The following is a 14,496-nucleotide window of genomic DNA, read 5'->3' as shown; positions in this document are numbered from 1 at the left end:
CACGAAAACGTCATAGGCTCACCCTATTCATACACAGACATACCCTTAAGACAGGATTTGTGAAGGAAAAGACAATGGGGAGGCTTTTCCATTTGACTTTGCAAACATTTGGTCAGTTTGGGAGTCAAAAACGGTTCCAGGGCTGTTTTCCTGTGCTGCTTCAGACATGTGGTTTATATATTTATGTAGATGTTTGCTTGGTACATTTATTATATATATAATACCTTATTTCTTTTTATTTCACATGGGAACCCGCCCCCCCCCCCATTGTCTGCTACTCTTCTGATGACTTAAACATTCTGTTTTCCCAAAGCAAGAGAGCTGCTCCGTCAAGAGGGGAAGAGGCAAGGAGGACATCCGAAGGAAAACAAAGCAGCTTCACACCATATGATTCCAGCACTCCACCCCTCCATTACACGGGAAAACGCTTTGGGCTGTGTGGAAATTTCCAGGGGCTGAGACCCCCCTGTGACGCAGTGTTTTGTTTGTTTGTCTGCTTGCTTTCCCAACCCCTCCACCTGGGAGCAAATCTCTGAAGCAAGCTGCAAAGGGTTTGTTGCAGGAATTTATGTATAGGTTGGGGTGTGTTGCCCCTCCAGCAGATATCATGCACATGCAGCCCACTACCAAAATCAGCACAATCACTTTTGTGGCTTTTGTGATTTGTCCCCACAAAACACTTCATCACAGTTTCTTCCTATCTATTCAAAGGGCCTTTGCTGCAATACCAAATGTAAGAATTCACTGATAAATGTAACTATGTACTGGCTCACTGGGGAAACGTCAGAAATTCAGATAGACATGTGAGCTCAGCTACTCAGCAGCCCCTCTGCCTGAGTGATAATCCCTGGCATCCTGATACCTGAGTGCCAGACAGATAGCCATTCCAGAAAGAACAAACCCAGATGAAGACAAAAGGGTGTGATTAACTTGGCTGGGAAACAGGGAAATGTAAGTATCTTTTTTGTTACACTGGATGGGTGTTTGGTGGAGGGCAAGGGGAACCATGGGGCAGGGTCCAGGATGCTCAGATTACGGCCACCAGACCTCCCCTTTCATGATGCAACTATGACATATTAGTGATGTAGTTTGGGGGGTGTAACATGGGGATTAGCAGCTAATAAAAGTTTGGGTTCTCTTTTGTTTGGGGCTTCCATCTTGTTCCACCTTGTGGCAGGTGGGAGTCCTGTTGCGACAGTCTTCAATAAAGACCAAGACTACTGGCTGCTGTTTTGCTCTGGGATTCCTGGCTGGTGTCCTCGTTTTTTGTCCAAGGGAGCCCTCAGATTTCTCCGTTAACAGGTTTCAGATCAGCAACTCCTGAGGATCAGCCAGGTTCAGGCTAAGGTTGCCAACTTTCAAATCAGCTTGGGCAGCTGCGTCTTTCGCCACAGTTTGAACAGCAGGGATTTCACAGCACAGGTGTTAAGCGCCTCTTGCCCCTGGGAAATTGCCTGGGAGCGAACACAACCCTCTGATAGTTTCTCCACCCAGCTTAAGCAACAGTGATGGATCTCTTCCTGATAAACACCACTGTGGACTCATTCACCCTCGTGGCAGAGCTGGGCCTGTAACTCCCTGCTTTAACAGGACTTCACATGTTCCTGGAACGGATCCTGGCACCGGATCAGTTTCCGTGGCTCAAGATCTCAATATAAGCCTTTACATACAAGCAGGATTCCCCCTGCCTCTGCGCTATTGTTTTCCATTATTACTCAGTTCTACAGTATTTCTCTCCGTAGTGTATTTTGAGCCTGAACTGCGCTTGCAATTCTCCAGAGGTCTCTTTTTCAAGAAACAAAACCAAGGCGTTGTCTGTGTCGCTGACAACCCAAGAGGAATCGGCCTTTATTTCCCTGTGAAGCCTTGATGCAGAAATATCACGCACACAGCGCCTGGGTTGTTCAGTTTCACTTCTTTTCTCGCTGTTCCGAGGCACTCGGAGGACGAAGATGACTCACTTCTAAACAGGATGTGACCCTTGCCAACACACTTTGCCTTCGGTTTCGGGTTCAGGCTCTTCGTTTCGTTTTGGTGCGGTGTCCAGTAAGTAGCTGGAGACGAGGACGCTGAGGTCTCTGTCAAGCTCATTCAAGCTGTTATAAGAATTTTAAGGTCTGGGATATGTAATAAATGTTCATAAATGTACCAAGCAAACACGTACATAAATATATAAACCACATGTCTGGAGCAGCACAGGAAGACTGTCCTGAAACCATTTTGACTCCCAGACTGACCAAATGTTTTTTCTGCAAGGAGGGAGGGGGTGAGGGAACCTTCCCATTGTCTCAGGAATTGGGAAATCACCATCTCAAAGGAATGGCCAGACTACCAGGAAAGCCAATCAGATAAGGCATTATCAGCCTTCTTTATGGTCCAGCTCTCACTTCCATACATCACTACTGGGAAAACCATAGCTTTAACTATACAGTATGGACTTTTGTCGGCAAGGTGATGTCTCCGCTTTTTAAGATGCTATCTAGGTTTCCACTGCGGCGGGAAGGTAAACGGCCTTTCCATGCGCTCTGGTTTCCATCACGGTGTTCCATTGCACCAGAAGCGGTTTAGTCCTGCTGGCCACATGACCCGGAAAGCTGTCTGTGGACAAACGCCAGCTCCCTCAGCCTGAAACGAGATGAGCACCGCAACCCCAGAGTCGCCACTGACTTTACCTTTACCTCACTGGGTGACCTTGCACCAGCCATTGCCTCTCAGCCTAACCTAAGGAGTAAAGCCTACACAAATCTGGAGTCCCTGAGAAGATAGGATGATGCCTTGTACGCCTCCTTCCAGCAACTCCTGCAGCCAAGCTGGTGCCAAACGTCTTGCTCTGCTTTCCTTTGGACCACGTCAGCCAGGTCGAGAGGGGGGTCTTGTCGTCTGGGCAGCCCAGGACCTCCAGACACGCTGCCCAGGCTTGCGCCCCCGGGAGGTCACTGATGCAGCGGTTTGACTTCACCCCCAGAGGTGCACTCCATTGCCTCTCAAGACAGACGGATGCCAACCACAACAACTCTGAGTTGTCTACTACACCTTGTTTGGGGAAACTCACACTACCTTTCTCCCCTGTGCCCTGGATTTAAGACAAAGACCGGCTTTGCCATTTCAAAGAACCCTAGAATGGCAGAGTTGGAAGGGAACCCGTATTAAGTATAGTAGATTTAATTGACACAGAAATGGAAAATGTATGTGTATTAAAGGGAAAGGGACCCCTGACCATTAGGTCCAGTCACGGACGACTCTGGGGTTGCGGCGCTCATCTCGACTTATTGGTCGAGGGAGTCGGCGTACAGCTTCCGGGTCATGTGGCCAGCATGACTAAGCCGCTTCTGGAGAACCAGAGCAGCGCACGGAAACGCCGTTTACCTTCCCGCCAGAGCGATTCCTATTTATCTACTTGCACTTTGACGTGCTTTCGAACTGCTAGGTTGGCAGGAGCAGGGACCAAGCAACGGGAGCTCACCCCCTCGCGGGGATTCGAACCGCCGATCTTCTGATTGGCAAGTCCTAGGCTCTGTGGTTTAACCCACAGCGCCACCCTTTATATGTGTATTAATGAAGGTTTAAAATGGAAAATGGCTGTGTGAATAAGACTTGGTTTTTTTTTCTTTTTCTTTTTGTCTGTCTTGAATCTTCCAATCTTCAGCTTCACTGGATGTCCCCAATGAAGATGCCATTCTATCATGAGAATGAATCATCTTATATCCCCGCAGGGTAGGTCAAGAGTATTATCCCAACATCCCAGATGGTCTCTAAGAGAGAGAGATGGTTAGCTGTTGATTTTCTGGGCAAGGTGAGAATTGAGGACTTGGGAGCAGAGGAAAGACAGGTGATGAAAACAGGCAGACGTCATAAATAATCGTGGGTTAGTCAACGAATTGCTTGCGGCTACTGGTCAGGTGCTTTAATTAGCCATGTGATTAATTAGCATGTAGTTCAATTATCCCTAGGACCTCATGCAGCTGGTATGTGGTGTCCTGTTTAAAAACAATAGCATCAAGCAGGTATGTCGTTTATACATTGGCACATGATATAATTGCGATAATGATAGAGGAACAATTCCATTCTTGGATATTTTGGGGTTTTTGAGTGGAAGTCACTGGGTTGGGATTAGAACTCAGTGCCATCGCCATCATGAACAGAAGAACTGAGTTCAAGTGCCACCCCAGTGGATTCCTAGGACCCCAAATTATTTACCAGTAAACGAACAGTTGTTTGCAGTTTTGCACGATTAAAGTCGTGGAGCGAGGAACCTCTTAGTGACTGAAGCTTAGGAACTGCAGTAGTGCTCAGAGGCATAAATTAAATATATATGTTGATTCTAAGGCTGCGTTTTAGCATTGCCCACCCAACAAAGCTCTCTGGGCAGTTTGCAAAAACGACACAAATAAGCAATCAAGTCACATCCAAGCACATATTAAAACTAGGTTTTTGTTGTTGTTGTTTAGTCGTTTAGTTGTGTCCAACTCTTCGTGACCCCATGGACCAGAGCACGCCAGGCACTCCTGTCTTCCACTGCCTCCCGCAGTTTGGTCAAACTCATGTTGGTAGCTTCGAGAACACTGTCCAACCATCTCGTCCTCTGTCGTCCCCTTCTCCTTGGGCCCTCCATCTTTCCCAGCTTTTCCCAGGGAGTCTTCTCTTCTCATCAGGTGGCCAAAGTATTGGAGCCTCAGTTTCAGGATCTGTCCTCTGGCCGGGGAGGGTGGGGTATAAATAATTTTATTATTATTATTATTATTATTATTATTATTATTATTATTATTATTATTACATGCTGCGTGAAGGACCTTCTTGTATCTGTCCCAAATCTTCAGGCATTCAGCTTCATGGCATGTCCACAAGCCCCAGCATTATACGAGAGGGAGAACAATAGCCATCATTTCTAGTTGGGTGACCTGTGGTTTTGTGCTGGATTTTCCCTCTGTTACCAGAGTGGGGTTAGGGTAGGATGCAGCTGGGAGATGCAAAGGGAGATCGGGGAAAAGCTGTTGCACAGCTTCAAGGAGGAACGGCACACGAGCCGCAAGTGGTACCCGCAGCCTCATTACAAACCAGCTCGGCGTCTGACGTGCAGCTCAGCAGCTGAAAACAATTAGGCTTCAATTGTGTGTCCCCCTCCCCCTTTTAAATAAAATGTTTCTGGGCCAGATGTTTTCCAAAAGCACATCACGCACAGCGAGACACAAAAGCCAGACGCTGCTTTGAACAGAGCGTGCCGATTACAACTTGGGCAGAGGGAATAACCGCGTGAGCTTTCTGGGGTTCAGAGGGCACTTTCGAACAGAAGCAAAGCCTCGTGTGCTTTCATTTCAGCTGAACGTATAAAAGATTGGGGGATGGAGAAGTCTGGAGCTTTTTCTTGCTCCAGGAGACCTGCTCTTCCCCTTGGTGCAGACAGCCCAGACCAGCATGGAGTCAAGGACTGGGAGGGACTGCATGCCCAGTTTTCCAGTGAAGGGTGGTTGGGAGAGCTGTGTACAGGATTCATAGAATCATAGAATCATAGAGTTGGAAGAGACCACAAGGGCCATCGAGTCCAACCCCCTGGCAAGCAGGAAACACCATCAGAGCACTCCTGACATATGGTTGTCAAGCCTCTGCTTAAAGACCTCCAAAGGAGGAGACTCCACCACCCTCCTTGGCAGCAAATTCCACTGTCGAACAGCTCTTACTGTCAGGAAGTTCTTCCTAATGTTTAGGTGGAATCTTCTTTCTTGTAGTTTGGATCCATTGCTCCGTGTCCACTTCTCTGGAGCAGCAGAAAACAACCTTTCTCCCTCCTCTATGTGACATCCTTTTATATATTTGAACATGGCTATCATATCACCCCTTAACCTCCTCTTCTCCAGGCTAAACATGCCCAGCTCCCTTAGCCGTTCCTCATAAGGCATCGTTTCCAGGCCTTTGACCATTTTGGTTGCCCTCCTCTGGACACGTTCCAGTTTGTCAGTGTCCTTCTTGAATTGTGGTGCCCAGAACTGGACACAGTACTCCAGGTGAGGTCTGACCAGAGCAGAATACAGTGGCACTATTACTTCCCTTGATCTAGATGCTCTACTCCTACTGAAGCCAGACTGAATCGGGCCTATTTGGCAAAACCATGCTTCAGCAAGGATGCTGCTGACAGCTCCAGATCACTCCGAGATTGGTTGAGCCACCTGGCGTGCTCTAGGGATGTCAGGAAGCAGGGCAGACTGATACAGGAGAGACATGTTTTGTTGCAGCTGGGGCAGAGGAAGACGTCCGGTTGTGCTGCTGCGGATGCACCAGAGCGTTTCTTCTCTCTGCCCTCCTCCCGGCAGTCATTCTTCCTCTGGTCACTGCTGTGGATGCACAACATTTCTGCCTGTCTCCAGGCAATTGCAGTAGTCTACAAGGGATTCCCACATGGCGGAGTTGACAGAGACAACTTTGTAATGCAGTGCACGGGTGGCACTGTGGGTTAAACCACAGAGCCTAGGACTTGCCGATCAGAAGGTCGGCGGTTCGAATCCCCGCGCCGGGGTGAGCTCCCGTTGCTCAGTCCCTGCTCCTGTCAACCTAGCAGTTTGAAATCACGTCAAAGTGCAAGTAGATAAATAAGTACTGCTCTGGCGGGAAGGTAAACAGCGTTTCCGTGCGCTGCTCTGGTTCGCCAGAAGCGGCTTAGTCATGCTGGCCACATGACCCGGAAGCTGTACACCAGCTCCCTTGGCCAATAAAGCGAGATGAGCGCCGCAACCCCAGAGTTGTCCGCGACTGGACCCAATGGTCAGGGGTCCCCTTAACTTTTACCTTTAATGTTATTATGTAGGCGTCATGCCATCAGTTTCAAGCAAGAGGGATTTTTAAAAATGCAAATATTTACAGCCAGGTTCCCTTGGCTGTTCGTGTATGCAATGCTAGCTTCTTATTGTGCTGGGGATTGGGGAAGGGTGGTAGTTCAATGGTAGAACTCATGTTTTGCATGTATAAGTTCCCGAGACAGTTACCAGAATCCTCAGGTAGGACTGCAAAGGTGGACTATTGGTTTGACTCCACATAAGTCAGCTTCCTATGAATGCAGACATTCCCTTACTGTCAACAAGCATTGCTGCCACATCCAGATCACTCAGTCGGGTAGAGCATGAGACTCTTAATCTCAGGCCTCTGGGTTCGAGACTCACGCTGGGCAAAAGATTCCTGCCTTATAATTCTCTTATAATTCTATGATTCATTTCCCAGCAGCAAAGCCCATATAGCTTGCAACAAGCTCATCTCAACTTTTAATTATGGATGGAGATATTTTTTGAACTAAAACCATCAAGCTAGATGAACTTTTACTACCTTGGGCCCACAAGAGGCCAATGGGCTCAGTAAAGAGACCGATAATCCGGCCTACTGTAAGGGAATATGTTTCACAAGATAAATATGTGTGCTGTTTTCAGGTGATGCAGCCTCAAAGCTGTGTGACAGAGCTCACGTCAAGTGCCATTTTGCTTCTCTTATGTGTTTACTGTCAAAATACAGAAAAGGAACCCTCTCGGAAAAATGAGAGTGATAAGGATAGTACAATACACACCAACAGGTTTGGGTTAGATGTTCCCATTGGGATAGGAACCCAGGTATCTGAACCACAGCTGGAGTTAAAAGATGGCAGTGATATTTTTCTGCTTCACCTGGAGAGCTGGCGATTGATGTGCCTGACAAACCACTCTCACATTAAAGATGAAAGACAAGGAAATATGCAGGAAGTTTTAATTGTACACCACACTTAACACTGTACAAAAACACACACATTTTTACAGAGTCGTTGTGCTTTGGTTGTTTTATTATTTACATTTGTTTCCAGAATTTCATCCCCATTCTAGCTTCTAGCCTGATGGTTCTTCTGCACCAGAAATTCCCCCTCAAAAAGAAGAAGAAAACTTGCCGAACTCGGCTAATTTTTGGAAGTGCTTCAGATGCATAACTAGAAGCGCTCAAAGCTTCTTCCTGCTAATTTGCGTTACACGAAGGTAAACTGCCCTCCTTCCTTGAAATTAAGCAGGGGGGACGACCTCAAAACCGCAAGTAAGGACTTCACCCGTTTCCTTCCTTCTCCTCGCTAACACCACCTCCTACCACGTCTTGCCTACATACACTGTGCCTCCTATTGCTTCCCAATGCACCTTTCTGATGCTCCCGTTCTAAAGACCTCGTCCCTTTTGTGCTCTCTGTAGTATAATCTCCTCTTTACCTAAACCTTCTGCGACATTCCCTAAGCCTTCTGCGTCCACTGCGATCTGCTTTCAGTAGTTCGGAGTACACAAGGCACTCTGCGGGCCTGTGGCCAACCCAAAATGCTACATCAAAACGGACCTCAAATCTTCCCTCCCCGTAAGATTGCCAAACTTGCGGACCACCTAGGTTCTCCTGTACCTTTAAAAGGAAATACAGAATTCTGCTTACACAGCACCTTCCCTCTGCTGAAGTAGAGCTGTTTTAAAGGCACAGGCACCCCAGGTCATTTTGGGGGATGGGGGTAAAAAACTCTGTTCTCCCATTTTCCCAATGGCTCAAGAACATATGGCTTTGTTTCAACTTGAAAAGTCCTGAACTGGCTTTTAAATATACATAACATACCAACACATGCTCTCTTCTCTCTCACACACACACCCATCAAGTACTTTAAAAAAAAAAAGAGGAAGAAAAACGCCAATTCAGATGTTGAGAAATACAATGAAATCAAAGTACAAAAGTTCTCTACAAATGTATTCAGGTAAAAATAATAATAATAAAACAAGATTAAATACTTGGCAGGTCATGTCAATTCACACAAGGAATGTACAACGAACAAACAAAAATTAAGTACAGAATTCCAGTCAGTAAAATGGAAACCTGTTGAACTTTGGAGTCTGTTTCTCTGAGAAATGTGGGTTGCAGGTCTCAGACCACCTTCCTTCTACAGTAAGGGCTGAAATGAACCAGATTTAACAGCCTAGGGGGAACTGCATCAATCAGAATCACTCCACAAGCCAAAGAAAACTCAAATTTTAAATAATGAGCATTTTTCCATGTGGAACTGCTGAGAGAGAAATAAAACACGCTTTTAAAGATGGGTCTGCTCTATTTTCTTTGGAGATCAAGCCTCAAAAATTCACAGCTCCTTGGCAACAGCTGAAGCTTGCTCCAAAACGTTCCTCACAGATGCAACGTTCTCAAAACCCACTTTGTAACCCCCAAAAATCAGAGTCCTTGCTTTTCAGAACCAGACTCCCGTTCAACAGTGTTTGCTGAAAACCAGTAGCTGCCATCAAAGGAGAACAAAAACACAAACAAAAAGACCACAGACATTCAGATATTCAGAAGGAGTAACCATCCTCACATTACAGGAAAGAAAATGTACACTTTTTATTTATAAATAAACAGGGGGGAGAAGGGCTTCCGAACCCTTCAAACGAGTGTCTCTTTCCGCTTGCCGCTGAGTTGGGCTCTCTCCCTCGTCCTCCGGAGCCCAGAGTGCATCCGGTACGGCTTGGGGTTCTTGGCCTCATCCGCCGCCATGTCCGTGACTGAGCTGCACTCCACACCGTTCTCGTCCAGCTCCATGTGGAGGCTGCCGGAGAGGGTGGACGGCCTCCTCTTGATTTTGGCACTGGGCACAGAGGGGTTGTTCTCCTCTGCCTCTTCGCTGAGCTCCGGCAGCTCCTTGAGCTCGCAAGGGGCAGCGCTCAGCTGGTAAGGCCCAATGGCCGCCCGGATGCAGTTGAACCACTGCTGCTTGTGGAAGATGTCGTTGGCCTGCAGCGTGTGGGACTGGCCGGGAGCTGGGTCTCGGAAGCGGACCCGGAAGATGTTCTTAGCTGCAGAGGGGGGAAACAAGGGGAGGAGAGATGTCATCAGAATGGAGCTTCAAGAATGCTGATTGACACGAGTTAACTGAGCAATAAGGATGTGGGTGGCGCTGTGGTCTAAACCACAGAGACTAGGGCTTGCCGATCAGAAGGTCGGTGGTTCGAATCCCCGCGACAGGGTGAGCTCCCGTTGCTCGGTCCCAGCTCCTGCCCACCTAGCAGCTCGAAAGCATGTCAAGTGCAAGTAGATAAATAGGTACCACTCCGGCGGGAAGGTAAAGGCGTTTCCGTGCGCTGCTCTGGTTCGCCAGAAGCGGCTTAGTCATGCTGGCCACATGACCCGGAAGCTGTCTGCAGACAAACGCCGGCTCCCTCGGCCAGTAAAGCGAGATGAGTGTGCAACCCCAGAGTCGTCCGCGACTGGACTTAACAGTCAGGGGTCCCTTTACCTTTTTAACTGAGCAATGGTCATAGAGGTTTGCTTGCCTGACTACTTTGACACATGTTCCTGGGTCAGCCAAAGTCTCCCTCCCAGCCCCCCGCAGTTTTCATTTGCTGAAAGGGTTTCACGAATGTTTGACCTACATCCAAATCATGAGTCACATTCAGGACCAATGCTGATATTTTTTCAGGGCCTGGCAAGTCCCAATCTGGATTTGTGTGGAAGCTTATGCCAAAATCCAGGAGAAAGGAGACTAATCCCGACAAATTCCCATTAAAGCAAAGACAGCTGCATACAAGCCAGCCTTCGGACAGAATTGTCGAAGGATGTGAGCCTATTTGCTTCATACCTTTATCGGAATTGCCAAAGGCACCTCGAAAGGATCCTCCCATTTTCACGTCGCCATCTTGCAAGTCTTCGAGCACCAGGTCCTGAGCGGGTATCGGCTGCCGGTACACTTGGTAAGAATGACGCTCGTTCCGTGTCACAGGCCGAGTTAGAACCAAGATATCTTGGAAAAGGAAGACGTAGAGCTTCTGGAGGGGAGAGGAAAAGCTTTGGTCAAGATCTTAAATTGGAACAAAATACATATATATACATGCTACACGCAGAATTACCGTATTTTTTGCTTTATAAGACTCACTTTTTCCCTCTTAAAAAGTAAGGGGAAATCTGTCTTATGGAGTGAATGCAGGCTGCACAGCTATCACAGAAGCCAGAACAGCAAGAGGGATCACTGCTTTCACTGCGCAGCAATCCCTCTTGCTGTTCTGGCTTCTGAGATTCAGAATATTTTTTTTCTTGTTTTCCTCCTCCAAAAACTAGGTGTGTCTTGTGGTCTGGTGCGTCTTATACAGCAAAAAAATACGGTATTAGGCACTTCTCCAGTTGAAAGGATCCAAGGGGCCCTTGCTTGAAAGACCTGCCCAAGGCACAGGAGACTGTGCTGGCAGTCAGAGAAAATGCTCAAGCAAACTGGGTCAGCGGAACAACTCCATATAAGCACCAGATCTCCAGAGGCAGACAACCAGGATAACGCTAGAGGACTCGCATTGCCAGATCCACTAATGATGCAGGGCTGCCAGCCAGGGAGACACAAGATAGTTTTGACTACAAAATAGGTTGAGCTGACCTATGACAAGACATTTTGCTCATAGCTGGGAGGAAGGCCAAGCAACCCCTTCAGGTTCCAGCTTCTATTTTTGAGAAGCAGCACCGGCCAAGCTTTTAGAGAGCCGCTTTAGACTCCAAGCTGTCGTCAGTGTTCTTCAAGCCCAAAAGATTACATACTTGGAAGAATCTAAGGGATGCATTACATCACTGGGAGCCCACAGGAAATACCTCTTGACCCCCCAGCAAAATGCGTGCCGTGCTTTCTGTAGTAACTTTATGCTAATTATTTCACAACCATCTGCAACCTGGGCAGATGCCAGCCCTGCTTTCGGTGTCTTAAGTGTTGCCTGATGCCTCTTAATGGGTTCTTTAATGACCTGGCACCAAAGTCAAGGTCTGGAAAGAAAGTGGGGGGAAAGGGGTGCCAATTCTGTCACAGCAAGATAGCCTTCTCTTTTAAAAAAGAGAGAACAAATTGAGAGGTAAAAGTGGCAGGTCCTGGGCACTTATTTCTAGAGGGTTAAAAGATGCACCGCCATCAAGAATTTGAGACAGGCCAAGTTCTGGACCATTCCACCCTTTGCTTTAAGGTGGTGCCGCTTCACTCTGCAGTTCCTTGGCAGGTGTTGTGGCTGCAGGATGGGAGCATCTGTAGCATCACCTCTGTAAAATCAGGTACTTACATGGCCGTTCTTGTTCTTCAGCTCCCCGTGGCAAAGCAGCACTTTGCTCGTTTCAATTCGTGGGTCTCTCTGCTTCTCGTCGAGGTACTCCAGCTTGTCAATGTAATACTGACATTCAGACTCCCCTTTCTTCAAGTTGATATCAGAGAGGACTCCCTGGATTATGGAGATCTAAAAGCAAAGGGTCCACCAATTAATACTGCTTGATAACTGAAGTCGGGCAGTGAGAGCACAGGCCTCAATACAGGCAATGGATTGAGAAGATACATGGGACAGGGCCTTACTCAACCAAGTAAAGGGACCCCTGACGATTACCACAACACAAAACAGAAACAGAATGTTCAATTACTTGAGCCAAGCAGGACTGCCCAAGACGTTTTGGGGCTGGGGTAGAAACTCCAACTGGCAAGTGGAGTACAACACACAAAGCAGTTTCCTACAAAACTGCACCGCGGTGAGCAGAAGCCCTTGGAAGAGCACGGCTTTGTGCTTGCAAAGCTCCCAACCCATTTCAATGGGACTTGCGCAGGAGAACTTCCTGGTAGCTGGAACCCCATGAATCAGACCTCTCCCTTTGCTTTTGTGCCTGGTGTTGGGCCTGCCACATTTAACGGCGTATTTAAAAGAATGTCAACTAGTCCTAATTCAGAGGGGCCATTTCCACCTAATCTGATCCATCCTTCAACAAACTGCATTTACTTATTATTGCAAGAAAGAGACAGTTTGTAAGGTGGGACTTGGTTTTAAAAAGGTACTTTACTATGGAAAGAAGATTCCGATTAAACATCAGGAAGAACTTTCTGACAGTAAGTGCTGTTTGACAGTGGAACAGACTCACTCAGAAGGTGGTGGACTCTCCTTCACCGGAGGGTTTTAAGGAAAGGTTGGATGGCCATATGTCATGGATGCTTTAGCTGAGATTCCTGCATTGCGGGGGGCTGGACTAGATGACCCTTGGGGTCCCCTTCCAACTCTACAATCATAGTATATTAGAAGCTCCGTGCAGAGAATCCCCAGGCACTTACTGCTTCTTCCAGAATCTGAACGTCGGGGTGATCGTTGGGTGTATGCCTCAGGATTTCCTTCAGGAGGAGAGGGTACTTGACCAAGCGACTCCGAGGGATATCCAGAAAGCTCCAGAGGTCCAGCTTGCGGCTGAAAGGAGATTCAAGGCAACGCTGCAGGAAGTCCTGGACCCGGCGGTCTTGCTTCTTCTGGTCCAGGAGGGCTTTAGCTGCCAACTGGTTGCTGCAATAGGCCTTGTACGCATTCAGTCCTGGTAGCTAGAAAAGACGGTGCAAGGGCATTTGTAAACTGCTGCTTCAGAACTGCCGCCCCCTCCCCACTTGAATGAGTCAGGCAATCTGCTAGGTGCACTACAGTGTTCTCTATGAATGTGAGGAATTCCAATTATGCAGCTCCCACTGTGAAGAATATAGCAGGGGGAAGAAGAAATCAAGGGGCACATTCCATAGCCAATTCCTCCGGAGTTCATAGCTGAATTTTGGTTAGGTGAAGCCCGTCTACTCTCCTGTGAAGATCTTCAAAAGTGCAAAACTTCAAGAGAGGACTTATGAACTCCATCATATACCGTACTTTTTCAGCCTGGAGTGCTAATATACCTGTTCACAGTTGCAGTGTACAAAGTTTCTTTTAGCACGGTTTATTTCAAGTGTCCAGGTTACTTCATACAGGTTATCTCAGTAACCCTTACACAACAGCCCTGTAAGTTAGGTTACTATCATTCTCATGTTGTAGATGATTAATTGAGGCTGGGAGGAGGCGAATAACGTGAGAAGCAGGCCTCAGATGTTTGTTGTCATTGCTCATCTCAAATTAACTGGCAAGCAACCAGACAGAAATGCAAGTCAATTCGGATTGAAAAGTTCATTATGCAAATGAAATCCGGAGCAACACACATCAGCTTAATTATAGGATCTCATGACTTTCCAAAGCCAATGTTCCCATGAATTTTGGATGGCTGATCTCCCGTAAGGAACAGAAGGAGAGAGATCTGAGGGATACTCACCCATTTCACAAGAATGGGTCCAATTTGCTCCACTGTCCCATCTGGCCTTGTCGCTTCCCCCAGCCTGGCCAGAAAGTCTGCAAGATAAACACAAAAGGGGATTAGTACCAGGACACTCTTCTCAACATACACATATATTTTTTAAATTCACATTTAAAACAGTAATCAACGCAAGTGCAGAGCGCTGGGGATGATGTTCAAAGCCTTCCACCTCTGCACCACGGAGAAGGCTTCTTCTCATGTGGCTTTAGATCTGCAGAAAAACCCTGCTGCACATCGCAGAAGAGGTTTGCTGGAGGAGCTGGCCAGTCCCTCTCTGCAGTGGCACTCAGCGGCACTTTGCTGGTGGGTGTATGAAACAGCCCTCGCCACGGACAATTTACAGTCAGGTAAAAACCTGACTGGACACAGGTGGCGCTGTGGGTTAAACCA

The 14,496-nt window shown here is 47.5% G+C and overlaps 1 protein-coding gene across 2 annotated transcripts in view; it reads right to left on the bottom strand.

Moving 5' to 3' along the window:
- Window positions 1-7,705: 7,705 nt before the first annotated feature.
- Window positions 7,706-14,496, bottom strand: part of NET1 (neuroepithelial cell transforming 1) — a 63,868-nt gene continuing 57,077 nt past the window's right edge. For both annotated transcript variants that reach the window (XM_083461241.1, XM_083461242.1), the window contains 5 exons: window positions 14,065-14,141; window positions 13,061-13,318; window positions 12,036-12,206; window positions 10,589-10,775; window positions 7,706-9,806 (listed from right to left, as the gene is read on the bottom strand). In XM_083461241.1, the coding sequence (XP_083317367.1) occupies window positions 9,397-9,806; window positions 10,589-10,775; window positions 12,036-12,206; window positions 13,061-13,318; window positions 14,065-14,141 (1,103 nt within the window). In that variant the 3' untranslated portion in view covers window positions 7,706-9,396. The remainder of the gene's footprint in view (window positions 9,807-10,588; window positions 10,776-12,035; window positions 12,207-13,060; window positions 13,319-14,064; window positions 14,142-14,496) is intronic.

The sequence above is a fragment of the Podarcis liolepis genome, assembly GCF_965112155.1.
Source record: "Podarcis liolepis genome assembly, chromosome: 10".
Taxonomy (NCBI): domain Eukaryota; kingdom Metazoa; phylum Chordata; class Lepidosauria; order Squamata; family Lacertidae; genus Podarcis; species Podarcis liolepis.
Note: the sequence above shows the minus strand (reverse complement) of the source record. Positions and strands in the feature narration are given on the sequence as shown.